The sequence below is a fragment of the Myotis davidii genome, unplaced genomic scaffold, assembly GCF_000327345.1.
Source record: "Myotis davidii unplaced genomic scaffold, ASM32734v1 scaffold208, whole genome shotgun sequence".
In the NCBI taxonomy this organism is placed as follows: Eukaryota; Metazoa; Chordata; class Mammalia; order Chiroptera; family Vespertilionidae; genus Myotis; species Myotis davidii.
In genome coordinates, this window is record NW_006299706.1 from 174,030 (window position 1) to 189,278 (window position 15,249).

The 15,249-nt window shown below is 43.4% G+C and overlaps 2 protein-coding genes and 1 non-coding gene across 3 annotated transcripts in view; 2 read left to right on the top strand and 1 right to left on the bottom strand.

The window, feature by feature from the left end:
* The window catches only part of SNAPIN (SNAP associated protein), a 4,453-nt gene extending 2,884 nt beyond the window's left edge, over window positions 1-1,569 (top strand). The window contains exons 2-4 of the mRNA XM_006775746.2: window positions 14-100; window positions 341-459; window positions 984-1,569. Of these exons, the coding sequence (XP_006775809.1) occupies window positions 14-100; window positions 341-459; window positions 984-1,085 (308 nt within the window). The 3' untranslated portion in view covers window positions 1,086-1,569. The remainder of the gene's footprint in view (window positions 1-13; window positions 101-340; window positions 460-983) is intronic.
* A 180-nt stretch (window positions 1,570-1,749) lies between these two features.
* On the bottom strand, window positions 1,750-8,669 carry ILF2 (interleukin enhancer binding factor 2). Its single transcript, XM_006775612.2, has 14 exons — window positions 8,564-8,669; window positions 7,845-7,904; window positions 7,624-7,666; window positions 6,704-6,808; window positions 5,635-5,712; window positions 5,194-5,296; window positions 5,027-5,092; window positions 4,600-4,716; window positions 3,644-3,722; window positions 3,318-3,405; window positions 2,911-2,972; window positions 2,719-2,833; window positions 2,404-2,494; window positions 1,750-2,252 (listed from the first exon to the last, which is right to left on the bottom strand). The coding sequence occupies exons 1-14, from the start codon at window positions 8,566-8,568 to the stop codon at window positions 2,092-2,094; spliced, it is 1,173 nt and encodes a 390-aa protein (XP_006775675.1). The 5' UTR covers window positions 8,569-8,669; the 3' UTR covers window positions 1,750-2,091.
* Window positions 8,670-8,904: 235 nt separating this feature from the next.
* Window positions 8,905-8,976, top strand: TRNAM-CAU. The gene has a single exon. It is a non-coding gene; the product is annotated as a tRNA-Met (tRNA).
* Window positions 8,977-15,249: the final 6,273 nt, after the last annotated feature.

Consider the following 15,249-nt stretch of genomic DNA (forward strand, 5'->3'; position numbering starts at 1 on the left):
CAGGTGTTTTGAGTCCCGTTGCTTGACCCTGCAGGTCTTGCATTTCTTTGCAGAGAGAGCCAGGTAGAGCTGCGGGAACAAATCGACAACCTGGCTACCGGTGAGTAAGCATCCCTATGTACTCGGAATCCTTCAGCTTGCTTTCCGAACCTTAGGTTTTGCCGTCCGTCCTCTGGGCTGAGTTTCTGTCACTTCCTTGCAGCATGGCAACGCTGCCTCAGATTCCGTTAAGTTTCTAGTGACTGTGGTCCTTGTGGTGCAAGAGTGTTTCCGTCTTACTTTGCCAAAAAACAAGACATGCGCCAGCAGGTATTAGTTGCACCTTACATTACACCCACAGAGCTGTGCCGTATCAATGAGGATCAGAAAGTGGCCCTGGATCTTGACCCCTATGTAAAGAAGCTCCTTAACGCCCGGCGACGAGTTGTCTTGGTCAATAACATTCTGCAGAACGCCCAGGTAAAAGAAGTTCCTGCCAACAGTGACTCTTTGCTCTGCTTTGTAAGTTCTCAGTGTGTATCCCCACTTTTCAAGGGATGTCTCCCGTCTCCAACTCAACGAAAGTCATTTTTCAAGTCTTTGGGGAAAGGGAGTCGTCAACTAAATTAGTGTCTAGAACTGTTTATTCTTTTTTATTTCTTTAAATATTTTTATTGATTTCAGAGAGGGCGAGGGATAGAAACATCAATGAGAATCATCAATTGCACCCCAGTGGAGATTGAGCCCACAACCTGAGTATTTGCCCTGACTGACTGGGAATCGAGCCATGACCTCCTGGCTTATAGGTCAACGCTCAACCACTGAGCCACACCAGCCGGGCTAGAACTGTTACTTCTCACTACCCAGTGGCTCTTATTTACATTCTTATATACCGTAGGAGACCTACATTGAGATGGAGCAAGCCTAAGATATTTTACATGCCCGGTAACAGTGAGCTCTAAAGCCTTTCACAGAGCAGTTAAGATTACAAATTTGTCTTATAGGAGCGGCTGAGGCGGCTAAACCACAGTGTTGCCAAGGAAACAGCCCGAAGGAGGGCAATGCTGGATTCAGGAGTTTACCCCCCTGGCTCCCCAAGCAAGTAACAGAAGATGGGCCTCAGAATAGCTCAAGTACTATCCCCACCTGCCTCGTTTCCTTCAGGCCACCCTATTAACCCTGGGACGTCAAGGCAATCCTATGGATTGTTTGAAGCACTTAGCAGTCGTACCCATTTATGTGGGGGTCCACGGAAACCTGTTCAGGACTCAGGATCCCAAAGGATTTATTCCAGCTCTTCCTTCCAAGAATGAGCTGAGACCTCTACATTTTTTAAAGGTACATACTCAAGTTTCATCTCTACCTTCAAATCTAGTTAACTAGGGAGGGGCTTCTTGTTACATGGCTGGCAAAGTTGGTAGTTGTTGGGGCCTGAGCAGCACACCCTCTACCTGTGACTTCCCATTTTCCTGTTTATGCTTAGGATTTGGAGAGGGCAGGCAGTCACCCATCCACCCTGTTGTACATTTCACTGGCTTGGACACAGTAGTCTTGCTGGAACCATTTAATTCAATAAATGCTTAAACAATACTCTAGTTTACTTTGGTATATGGAAAGGTTCCAAGGATCTCTGTACTTTAATAAATTCAAATACAGCCTCAAATTGTGATCTAGCATTCACAATGAAAATACGTGAGTAGCATTTTTTCAATGAAGAGTAAGAAAGCAAAAAGGGTGGCCAGATATCACAGAAATACAAGACCAAGAAAGAGCCCTAGTAGGAAGTACTTTATTTTTCTTAGAAAAAAAAAAATTTCCAGGCATGAACAGTTGACATTTCAACAACAAAGAGAGGTTGGTTAAGAGAGGTTTCAAGGAGCCGGGGATTCTACAATATCATGAAGAAAAGTTGGTAACCTGCTTCACTAGAGATGGGAGACTTCTGGCTACTAAGCAACATAAGAATTCAGCGGGATGACATTTCCTTCCGTGGTTTATTTTTATTTTCTTTCCTGTCTCCCCCAGCCCTCAGAAATGCCACCATAGAGCCCAATAGCAGTTGGCTCAGGCTCCAATCTTCCCCTTGGGTAAGAAAGGGTGGAGAGAAGGGAGTCACTCCTGAGTCTCCATGCTTTCCTCCTCCTCTCCTTGAGGTGGTTCTTCTGTATTCTCCTCCTCTTCCTCCCCTTCCTTCTTCTCTGGTGGCTTCTCATAAGCCTTTTCTGAAGGTGTCACTATCACTCCATCCCAGGTAGATATTTCAGAAGCAAGATCTAGAAGAGAAAAAAGGTGTGATTTCAGACACATAGCCCAGCATACAAGTCATGATCTACACAGTGGAAATATGAAGACATCTGAGTGGTGTAGAGTTTCTTTGTAGACCACAGAATACCCTAAAGAACCTCCAGCCCAGGGATCACTCACAGCTGGCATCACCCTCCTGGCCAAGGATCTTCCTAAAGCCACCATGTGAGAGGATTCGGACCAGAGTCTGAGCTGTGTAGCAGACCATGTCCTGAAAGAGAGCAAAGTGAGGATAAATAAGCAAATATAATCAAAACACCTTGTTTGACTAACATTCTCATGAAAACAGAGATGAAGATAACGTTTCAATTTCAAGCCTAAAGTATATCAGAACCCCCATATCCTTGACCCCTAAAGACCACATTCCCTTTGCCTTCAGACCCAGGAGTAGTCAAGAATGGCGCACAACACACCATTTCAGAGCTGTCCCAATACCTGCTGTTCCAAAGTCATGACCGTGTGTACTCTGAAGTTGCCACTCTCACAGGGGTCTGTGATACCCATTGACCCTGGCAAGAACAGTCCTGCAGCCAGAATCTGCAAGCAACGCCTGAAACACAGGGAGGTGTTAAAAGAGCAAAAAAGACAGTTTACCTCCAGTCCCAAACCCAGAGAAGCATGCTGTACCTGTATGCCACATTGAGGGCCAAAGGCTGTCTGGTGGGGTTGTTCATCACGGCATAGTGCCCCTGGAAAAGAATAAATCTGGTAGGTGTGCCATAAAACAAACTACAACTTTAAGCTATCATGAGGAAAATTGGTTATTAAGGCCAAGTCAACATGTTCATGTTCAGAAGGGATTCTGAAGTGACTGATCATCTAGTCTGTCCTTTCCGTTATTAGTGAAATGACAGCAATAATAAAAAAAAGACAAAGCGGCATTAATAATGACTCTTTTAATTACTCTAAAAAAATCTTTACTGGATTACTTGTCCAGCAATGAAGTTTTTTTAAGCTTCACCAAACTTCAGATTCTGGTAGATGTCAGAGTACTATTAAATAGGGAAGATCAGGAACAACTGCCCTTTACTTACGAGTAGGTCAAGGATCCAGGGTGTGAGGGGCTCAAAGGCAGGAAAACGAATCCTCAGGTCCTTCAGAAGTCTGATGAGAACTTTAACTCTAAAGGTAGGAGGGACCCAGGGATTAAAAGTAAATATGACCATGTACTTCCACACCCGAGGTACACAGCTAAAGCTATTTCCAGAACTATGCATTCTCTCCTTTCAATTTCAATTTGAATTTTGCTTAACATAAAATTCAGAATCCAGACAGAAGGTCAGAGGAAGTACAGCAGTGTCCTGTACTGTAGTTAGAAGGGTTAGGTTATCTTAGCTCAAATAGTGAGGGGGAAACTCACGTGGACTGAGAAGCATTTTCTTCAAACCAGCGGGCATGTCGGATGGCTGCTAAGGCACTCTGCAACACCTTGATGTCCACTAGAAGCATGACAGGCCAAGATGAAACATTCCTATCATTAAGCAAGCAATTCAACCCCACCACCACAGTTCAGTAACTTGGAAGAATATAATTCCTAAATCACACCATGTTTGCCCTGGCCTGCTAGCTAGGTTAATTGGAGCATCATCCCATGCACCGAAAGGTTATGGGTTTGCCCTGGCCACATAGCTCAGTTGATTACAATGTCATCCCAATACATCAAAGTGTTAAAGAGTTTGATTCCCTGATCAGGGCACACACAAAAATCAACCAATGAATGCATAAATAAGTAGGACAACAAATAGATGTTTCTCTCTCTAAAATCAGTAAATAATTTTTTAAAAAGGGTTTTGATTCCCAGACCAGGCACATACCTACATTGCAGGTTTAATTCCGTCAGGGTACATACAGAAGGCAACCAGTCATGTTTCCCTCCCCCTTTCCTCTCTCACTAAAAAATCAATAAAAATACATGTCCTGGGTGATGATTCAAAAATAGTAATGAAAATTAATAAACCACTCTGTTTCTCAGATCAGCAAATCACTTGTCCAAAACTCACTACTTTCCCCCTAGACCAAATCTAGAAACATACAAGATCCACAGCGTTTTCCAAAAGCCTCACCCAACTCCCTAAGTATTTCCATAGTTCTTAGCCCTCAAACTGTTTTTCTGGTCATCCTATATTTGACAATTTCACTAGCAAGATGGTAAACCTGTCTCCAAATTACAGATGGAGAAAATAAAGTTTGGGAGTAAACTTAGGTTGCAGAAGGTTTTATGTGGAATAGCAACAAGTTCAGTAAACTCAACAGCAACTGTATACCATCTTTTGAATTTCCTCCAAATTTCCCAGCAATGGAAAAAAAAGGACTAACAATGGAGTTCTGGATCCAGTTTTCGGAGATTGGGTGGCACTGTTGTAATGCAAATCTTCACTGTAGCATCAGAGGAACAGATCTCAAAGCCAGTTTCATTGGTCAGCATGGTCAAAACTAAAAGAAAAAAAATTCAAAAGCTCTAACTCTCAGATTTCCATTAGTGAACTGATAGGTTTTCAAAAGCAGCAAGAGTCCAGAATGAGGATTTAGAATACAGAGTTTTGAAAGTAAAGATCATGTCAACAAAAATAAAAAAATAAAAGTAGAGATCAAAAGGATTTTGCACAAGGAAGATCTCGCCCACACTTCCCCAACATAAAGCTCTCCATTCACATTTCCTTCTGGCCAGACTTTAACTGTATACTTAGAATGACAGATCTGGCTCTTGTGACCACTAACTATGTGTTCAGCAACAAACTCAAACCTTCAGAAGGATCCTGTGCTCTTAGGCTTTCCACGACTTTGTTCCCTAGCGCAGCAACGGCTTCCACTGAAATGAGAGAAAAGGAGAGAAATTTGGGCTTTAAAGATCCTATGCCTCAAATCTAACCGCTATGTTCTGTTTCCATAGCTAGAAAGAGGTATACTCACATGTTGGCAGAATCTTTAGGATTACCACCAGGTCAGCCACATTATGTCCTGTAGTCATTGTTCCCTTTTTATATGATCCAACCTGTCGCACTTCTTCAATTTGCTGTTGGAAAACAGGATTTCGGAGAGAAAGGAAAAAAAATGAAAAGACTGCCTGGTTCCTCTCAGAGCTCAGTTACAACACAGCTGCTTATTACCCAGATTTGGAAGTTGCAAAGGTCAAATCATATCCCAAAACCATTAAGAAAAGCCTGATACATCATGGCTAGCTGAAAACGATAATACAAGTCTTGTCCCCAAGATCAGCACCACAAAGGAATTCCATTGTACTTTCCCATGTAGGCATGGCTTTGATGGAAGAATTAAAAAAAAACAGGAGCCAATGTAATTCCCACACGACCGAGGCTGCCCTTTTCCAGGACTAAATCATCAAAAACTCACCACTTCAAATGTCCCTGGGGCCACAATCAAATTGTCAATCACATTGTTTATTTTTGTCACCAGAGAAAGGATAGAGGCCTGAAAAACAGCAGGAAACAAAAACAACCTAAGGTGAAAAATTATAAGCAACTTCTCAGTTTGAATTATTTCCCCTAATCCCTTCCATACAAGCTAAATCAATACCAATATAGGGCTTTGAAAACACTGACCCATCTGGCCTTGAATCCGCTAGAAGAAAACTTTTTTTTTTTATCTCAAAGATAGATTCCCCAATAAAAATATGAACACATATGCAATCTGGCACTCTTCCTCCACCCACCATGAGAAATAAGGAGAACAATTTTAGAGTAGTCCATTTTGCTAGTTTTGTTTTCCATGGTTTCAGTTACCTGCAGTCAACTGTGTTAGGGAAATATTAAATGGAAAACCCCAGAAATAAACAATTCATAAGTTTTAAATTGTGCACCATCCCCCTCAGGACATGAACCACCCCTTTGTCTAGTGTATCCATGCTGTACATGCTACCTGCCCATAGCCCTGTCTGTTATCAGATCAACTGTTGAGGTATCAGTGCTTCAGTTCAAGTAACCCTTCTAGTGAGCTGCCTAAGGCTATGCCAGTGCCTGTGTCATTCACCTCACTCACTTCATCATGTAGGCAGAGGATCGTTATCATCCACATTATCACATGGAAAACAGCACAGTACAGCAGGAGATTTTGAGACCATATTCACAAAACTTTTATTACAGTATATTATTATAATTATTGTAGAAGTCATAGTTATTGCTATTAAGCTCTTACTGTGTCTAATTTGTAAATTAAACTTTACCACAGGTACATATGTATAGGAAAAAAGATGGTATATACAAGGCTCAGTACTATCTGAAGTTTCAGGCAAACAGTGAGGGTCTCAGAACATATACCCCATGTACAAGGCTGGGGGGAGAGGGAGAGGGAGGCTAATATAAACCTGGGAAGTTTAGGCTCTGAAAACAGTAACCTCACCAGTAGTTACTCACTCCTCTAGCTTTCTCAGAGAAATCACAGGAAGACAGCCGAAAGAATATACCTGTTCAGCAGAATTGGGAGCAAGGTCCTGATTTCTTTTCAGCAATGCCTCACTGAAGGAAGATTCATCAGGTGCTGGCTTAACCCGAGGGAAGGCCATTTCACACTAAACAGAAATAAACAACTATTTATTACTTATCAAAATAATATACAGCCCTGGCTGGTTTGGCCCAGCGGATAGAGCATTGGCCTGCAGACTGAAGGGTCCCGGGTTCAATTCTGGTCAAGGGCACATGCCCAGTTGCGGGCTTGATCCCCAGTAGAGGATGTGCAGGAGACAGCCGATCAATGATTCTCTCCCATCATTGGTTTCTACCTTTCCCTCTCCCTTCCTCTCTCTGAAATCAATTATATTTTTAAATTCTTTATTGTTTAGAAGTATTACATAAAAAGTCTCCTTTTCCCCCTTTACCTCTCCCCGGCTGCTCCCAACCCCCAGCACATGCCCTCACCAACCAGTTATGCTCATATGCATGCATACAAGCCCCTCAAAAAAATATTTTTAAAAAATCATATACATGGGAGATTACATTTCTGTTCCTACAACAGAAAAAACTGAAAACAAAAAAATCTTACAACACTTGTTTTTACTCCTTAAGATGCCCAAACAAGGATACAAACTGGAAGAAACAGCCACCTTTACATTAACAGATAAGCCAGAGATACAGTAACTATTCAGAACAAAGATTACAAACATGTTACTGCCCATAGTAGCCAAGGAATTAGCTTACCTACCCAGCTTATACTGTTTTTGTGTGTAAAGCAACATGCAGCTGATTCAAAACCCCAACTCTATGCCCTAATCCCCTTTCCTCCTGCAACCACCATTTTCACGGGGAGATGCTGGGCTCCAGGAAACTGCAAGTGAAAAGTGGGCAGGCTCCGTGCCTGTCCGCGGGGAACAGGGGCAGCGGTACTCACCAAGTAGAAATCAAACGGGATGTGGGGCACAAAGGGCCTGAACCTGAAGCAAAGAAACAGTCCAAATTACTAACTACCGAAGATGAAGCCGCTTAGCAGGAGAGCATGTGGCCTCTGAACCACAGCTGCATCTCACAAAAGCGGGTGCCAGGAGTCCGCCCCGGGCTCTTCCTGGGGTGGGGACAGGGGAACGGAGCAGCGCAGAGATGCCGGACACTCACCCTCCTCCCGGGCCTCCTCGGGAACCAAAGCGCCCGCCACGACCTCGGCCTCTGTCGCCCCTAGAAACGCATAAAACAAATAGCCTTCACCTCGTTTCCCCACCAGCTGGCCTATCATGTCAAGCTTGCCGACCTCCGTCTCCGAACTTTCCTGTGGAAACTAAGCATCCCCGTTCCCACTGGCATTCCTCCCCATTTCAAAAGCCCAACCTCACCCCTGACCTCCTCAATCTGGAGACGTTCATCACAGCCCACACCAGAGAACGACGGGGCCCCACCGCTGAGCCCCTCCAGGGAACACCCCATCATCCCGGGACACGCCAGCGCGGCCCCTGCGGAGACTAAAGGCTCTTCTTTCGTCATCGAGAGAGTGGACCATCTCCCGGCACATCTGGTCAAGCACTTGGAGGAGGAATGAGGCCGCGTTCAAGCCTCCTCAGGCCACACGGGGAGACGCGAGGGGTGCTCCTCCTGGGACCCGAGGACCCTCCTCATCTGAACCCCCAGAAACCGGGCGGTGGAACCCTCTACCCCAGGCCCGGGTTTCCCCGCCTCCTTGGCCTCCGATCGCCCCCACTCGCCCAGACCCGGAGTTCTCCGCTTAAGGGCAGCCCCCCGACACGTGGTCCTTCCCGGCCCCCCGACTCCTCCCGGCCCACCTCCCCAGCGATTTCGGCCACATACCCCCCACCTTTCCAGAACCCGCTCCGTGTCCTCACCTCATGGCGCCCCAGATCCTGAACAATGGAAGCCACACCAACCGCCCCTCTCCTCCGAGCTGCCGCCAGGCGCAGAGGCAGCGTGCCGGTATGCCAACAAGCCACGGCGCGATTGGCTCCCGCCTCGCTCCTCCGCTTATGCCTATTGGTTTACCGTAGAAAACGGGCTTGTAAACCAATTAAAAATCCCTGCTGCGCCAGGAACTAGCCAATCAGATTAGACTACACAGTAATGACGATTTTTTTTTTACCAGACATTAGATGGCGCTGTGTAGAGAGATTAGGACAGAGATTGCGTAGGAAACTTTCTATAGGAATCGGGAGACGCGTTTACCCGCAGCAGCAGAGTGGCGCAGCGGAAGCGTGCTGGGCCCATAACCCAGAGGTCGATGGATCGAAACCATCCTCTGCTAGCGGAACTTTCTTTTTCTTTTTCCCTTCACTAGAATAAAGAGAATTTTAACTTTTTCTGTAAAAGTAAACGCCATCCTTCTACTTTTTCCTCCCTCGAAAAATGCAATCTTTTGAGGCCTTTTTTGCCATTAGCAAGTGAAATGAGGAAATAGGAAGGGACTTTGAGCAGCAATGGACACTGCTCAGACGAAGCGGCTCTGAGAAAAGGAGTCGTGTGTTGACTGAATCAGAGGGTGAGGGACCAGAAGGGAAACTGAGGCAGCTTCGGAAAGAGATTTCAGAGAAAGCGAGCAAGGGAAGAAGCAAGGCGAGAAGGACCCGGCCCATCCCCGTGGCAGTTTCCCCGCACTTTTCTTTCCTCATTCTACAAACGGACGGATTTTACCCTTATGCGAGGTTTCATCAGCTATAGATACCGATATGCTGTATTTGCGTTTTAGTCAATCAGATTACTACGTGCTTTGCCCCTCCTGTAATACATTTTCTCCCCTGCTTGCCTCCTTTTGCATTGATTAATGTTTATTATTCCCTCCCCGCCTTTGTTAATTGAAAGTTACTCTTCTTTTATATTGGCTACCCTAAAAATTACAACATGCATCCTTGACTTATGTAATACTTTTTTACTTTTCTCGTAAAAAATGCAGGAATAATTGGTCATCACTCCCTTCAGAATTATCTGCTATTGCTGTTGTTGTAATTCTTTTAAATACTTTATTGATATATGATTTAGTACAACAAATGCACAGATCTCAAGCCCACAGCTCGATTATTTTTGAGTAATATATTCCGTCTATAGAACCAACTGAGGTGATGTTTTTATCACCTCAGTTTGCTCATACCCCTTTGCCCTGCCACTAGAGGCAATCTCTCTTCTGATTTCTGTGATCATAGATTAGTTTTGTCTGTTCTTGAACTTCAAATAATTGGACTCACACTGTATGTACTCTTTTTTTGCCCCAGCTCCAGTTTTTGCATTTATCAGTAATTTGTCCCTTTTTATTTGAATAGCATTCCATTGAATAATTATACCACAGTTTGTCCTTTCTCCTTTTTTAACATATATTTTTTATTGATTATAGAGAGAGAGGAAGGGAGAGGGATAGAGAGATAGAAACACTGATCAACCGCCTGCTACAGGCCCCCCACTGTAGATCAAGCCCACAACCTGGGCATATGCCCTGACTGGACACACAGGTGACCTCTTGGTGAATGGGTTGATGCTCAACCACTGAGCCACATAGGAGTGTGTCTGTCCTTTCTCCTTTTGATGAATTCAGGACCTCTAACCAACGGAGTCACAGACAAACACATTTGGGTTGCCATTATAAATAAAACTATGGACTTTTTTTTTTTTTTGCAGAATTCTTGAGGTCAGATGCGTTCACTTCTCTTGGGTAGGTGTAGGGTATATATGTGCACACAATTTAATTATCTATATATTTTCAGTCCCACAAGACATTAATGTTTATTAATTAAATTAGTGTCATTTAGATTTACCATTTTTTAAACTTTATTTGTATTGTTGACTAAATTTACCAGTTTTTAATTTTTTATTGGTGAGAAAGAGAGAGATCTGTTGTTCCACCCATTCATGCACCCAGCCAGGGGCTGTGCCCTTGATTGCTTCCTGCAACTCCACTCACTCACCTGGAATAACATTCCTCCTGCTTGAGAATTAGTGTCCCTCTGGTTGCTTTCTTGGTTTTGGTTTGTATTAATACATCTTTATTTCACATGTGTTTTCGAAGGACATTTTTTTCTAGGTATGGCTTCCTAGTTGGGAGTTATTTTCTTTCAGCACATTTACAATGTTATTTTACTGTCTATGGCTTCCCCCCTTTTTTTTTTTTTATAGTAAAGGTGGGAATTTATTGAAGAACAAGTACAGACTCCCATGTGGGGAGGGGGGGAAAAACTCACAGCACACACTTTCAAGTGGGGAGGGGGAACCCTACAGTTTATAAAGGCTGCAGATCTTTGTGCCTTCATACCCCCTCTGACTGGCCGCTATTCCCTTAGATTCCCTCCTTCTTCTTATGGCTTCCCTTTTTACCTTAAAAAAAAAAGCTGTCAATCTAATGGTTTTTCTTTTGAAGGCAACTAATACTCTTTTCTATATTTTATTTTTTTCCACTTTTTTATGTTTTAAACATTTTATTTTTATTTAATTTCCTGCAGTTTCATTCTGATGGGTTTAGATATGGATTTTTTTTAATATATTTTATTGATTTTTACAGAGAAGAAAGGAGAGGGATAGAGAGTTAGAAACATCAATGAGAGAGAAACATCGATTAGCTGCCTCCTGCACACCCCCCACTGGGGATGGGGCCGCAACCAAGGTACATGCCCCCAACCGGAATCGAACCTGGGACCCTTGAGTCCGCAGGCTGACGCTCTATCCACTGAGCCAAACCGGTTTCGGCTATGTGCCCCCCCACTGAGCCAAACCGATTCAGCAAGATATGGATTTTTAAAATCCTATTTGAGGCTTGTTGCACTTGGAATTTGTGGCTTAATGTATTTCATCTACTTTTTAATATCCTCAGCCATAAACTCTTCACGTATTGTTTCTATCCTATTATTTCCCTCTGTCTGGGCTCCAAATAGAGGTGTGTCAGACTTTCTCACAGTATCCTCTCTGTCTCTAACCTTCTCTTAGGCTTTTCATCCCTTTTATTGTCATGAGAGAGGAAAAAACATAGATTTGTTGTTCCACTCATGGCTGATTTCGTCTTTGTATGTGCCCTGACCAGGATGGAGCCTGCAACCTGCCACAACCCTGTCCTACTGGGAAGTCACTCTAATCAACTGAACTACTCAGCCAGGGCTTTCTTCTGTTCTTTCTTTTGAGTCATTTATTTGATTCTCAGCGTAGTCTAACTTGCTGTTATACCCATCAATTGGTTCTTAATTTTGGTTTTTGAATATTTTGGGTCTGGATTTTCTACTTCCAGTTTACCCTACTCTTAGGTTTTCCCTAAGAGTGCTGCCTTCCAGGATCCTAACCCAAAACAGGATGGTGGTTTACCAGGATTCTCACCTTTGGGGACATTTGGATTCCAATTTTGTCTCGCTTGCCCCACACAGCCCACTTTCTTCCACCAGTTCCCGATCAGCCAATGACCTCAAGGTAAAGCAGTCCTGCTGCTGACCTCAACTTTGTCTTTCTGCCCTTTCATGCTCTGACACCAATAATTCCTCACACTTGTACTAGTTCTTGATCTTTTAAAAAATATTTTTATTGATTTTGAGAGAGTGAGAAGGGAAAAGGAAAAATGGGGGGCTGGAGAGAGGGGGTGGGATATGATGCCTCCTGCACATCCCAGGGATCCAGCCTGCAACCGGGGCATGTACTCTGACTGGAAATTGAACTGACAACCTTTCAGTGCATGGGACGACGCTCAACTTACTGAGCCACACTGTCCACGGCTTGATTTTTAAAAGCATTTAATCCAACGTTTTTAGCTGTCTTCAGCTTAGAAATTAGACAAATTATTTAATCAAACATTATTGATGGAGGAGCTCAATTATTAAATTAGATATCTAGCCCAGTCATTTCTCCTGAACTCCAGTTCCACTAATCCAATGACCTATTGGACACTTCCATTTAGGTTTCTACAGGCACCTCAGACCTAAGAAACTAAAATTGTTAACATCTCCCAAAAACCTGCTTCTTCAGCTTCTCAAAGAATGGTTCAGTGTCACCTAGACTTTGGTTATTTGTATATTGTCTTCTCTTCCTGAAGTTTAATTGATTCTACTTACAAAAAAATCTCCCTATACTTAAAAATTTATGAGGGTAAAAAACAAGGAAAAAGAACTAAAAAAAACAAAAAATTTTTAAGAGGATAGATCTCATGTCAGTGTTCTTTTACTTTTTTTTTTTTTTTTGCTTAAAAGCTTGGGCTGACCTGGTCCTTACGGGCCCTGCTCTGAGGCTCCTGGAAGCTCAGTCCCCACTCCTGCTCTGGCCCCATCTTCCCACAAACCTGGAGTCTGCTGCATTTGCCTGCCCGCTGCCCCGCTTGGCACCTACCCCACTGACCTTCCCCAGTATTTCCTCGAGGACTGTGGTCTGGGGGTTGGGGTGGGGCTCCCGTGGTGACTTGTTTACAGCTGGGTGTGACTCAGTAAAGAGATTTTTTTTTAAAAAAAAAACCAAAACTTGGGCTGGGTGTGGTGTCTGCCCTCTGATAGAAGGACAGACACAGAGCTCATGTCAGTGTTCTTAACATACACGAACACAAAAGATACAAGAGCTCTGGCCAGTGTGGCTCAGTTGGTTGGAGGGTTCCCCTGTGCACTGAAGGGTCTTGGGTTCAAGTCCCAGTTAGGGCACATACCCAGGTTGGGGGTTCGATCTCTGGTGAGCCCCTGTTCTCACCCCAGGACCCTGGGGTGCACCTACTTGAACGTCGTTTCTCTGTCTGTAAAATAAATTTTTTAAAAATCCTCAGGTGAGGATTAAAAAAAAAAGACACAAGGAAACTTTTGGGGGTGATAGATATATTTGTTACCTAGATATGGTGGCAATATTTTCACAAGTATATACTTATGTCCATACTAATCTAATTGTGTACATTAAATATATAGTTTATGGTGTATCAATTATACCTCAACAAAACTGTTTTTTAAAAACCTCCCTAGTAAGAAAGTTGAAGTAATGTTAAGCTATGTCCTTCAAGCAATTTTGTATTGTCTATGAACTTTCTGTTCTGTGATCTCTACGACAGTTTGCCTGGTAGTGTATGTGGAGGCTAATATTTCATCAAGGAAACTTTCTACATTCGCCAAACTTTTTAAAACAAAATTTTAAGTGGCTTGCTGCATATCAATAAAAAATTGACACATTAAAACAAAACAAAACAAAAATCACCCTGCTGGGCTGGTGTGGCTAATTGGTTGAGCATCAACCCAGGAATCAAGAGGTCACCAGTTTGATTCCCAGTCAGGACACATGCCCAGACTGAGGGCTTGATCCCCAGTAGGGGGCGTGCAGGAGGCAACCAATCAATGATGTTTCCCTCTCATCAATGTTTCTATCTCTCTAAACCTCTTCCGTCCTCTTTTTCTAAAAAATCAATAAAAACATATTTTTTAAAAAATCACCCTGGTTAGTGTGGCTCAGTTGGTTGAGCTCCATCCAGTGCACTGAAAGGTCGCTGGTTTCAGGGCACATGCCCAGGTTGTGGGTTCAGTAGCTGGTTGGGGTGCATGCGGGAAGCAACCAATCGATGTTTCTCTCTCTCTCCCTTCCTCCCTCTCTCTAAATCAATAAAAACATATAAAAATTTTTAAATCTCCCAATCTCCCATCTACCTTTATAGTCTCTGTAGCTCCCCTTATGGGACCAAGACAAGCGTGTCACACAAAAGCTTGCATAAGTTGCCATCTGCTGCCCTTTCTTGCCTCTCCTTCCTCATGCATTCCTACGTGTACACACCTTACATCACAGGTCAGGGTTGAAAACATAAACTCCTACTGCAGCCAGTAATGCCAATGAGTGAACAGGGTGGAAGAGAGCCATCATGAACTAAACATCTCAAGGAGGTCATGGATACTGGTTGCAGCTGATTGATCATGGATAGATGCAGGACATATTTTATCAGCTCTCCAATATTTCAAGACAAGTCAGAACACCAAACATTCATGTGCCATCTACTGATATTTTTTTATTTATTTTAGAGAAAGAGGAAGGGAGAAGGAGAGAAAGAGGGAAACATCAATGTCAGAAAGAAACATCCAACAGTTGCCTCCCGACCGGGGATTAAACCTGAAACCCAGGAATGGAACCTGAGACTCACCCTTCAGTGCCCGGGCAGACCCTACAAGCAAGTGAGTCACACCAGCGATGGCCCATTTTTAAGTTTGGGCTATTGAATAGACAGAGAGAAAATGCAGGCCAAACAAAATGTGCCTGCCATCCGAAGTTGGGCTACTGTTTGCTCTAACCATAGAAATATTCAAAATTCTCCTAAAATTCTTTATATAGAAAACATACTGCAGTTTCTGCTCTCTCTACACAGAATACTTTTCTCATCCTTCTACCCTTGTTGAAATATTTCTCCTTGAAGTTTTTCCTGGTCCCAAGGCAGGCAGAAGAATAGTTTTCATCTGGACCTCTTCTTAATTTATCCGTCTCTATATTGTAGTGCTTAACGATATTACGTTATGACTGTCTGTCCCAAATAGAGCTCTTGAGGTACAGGCTCTCTACCTATTTCTCTTTTTGCCCTTAGCATCCAGCTGGTGCCTAACCCTTACTAGGACAC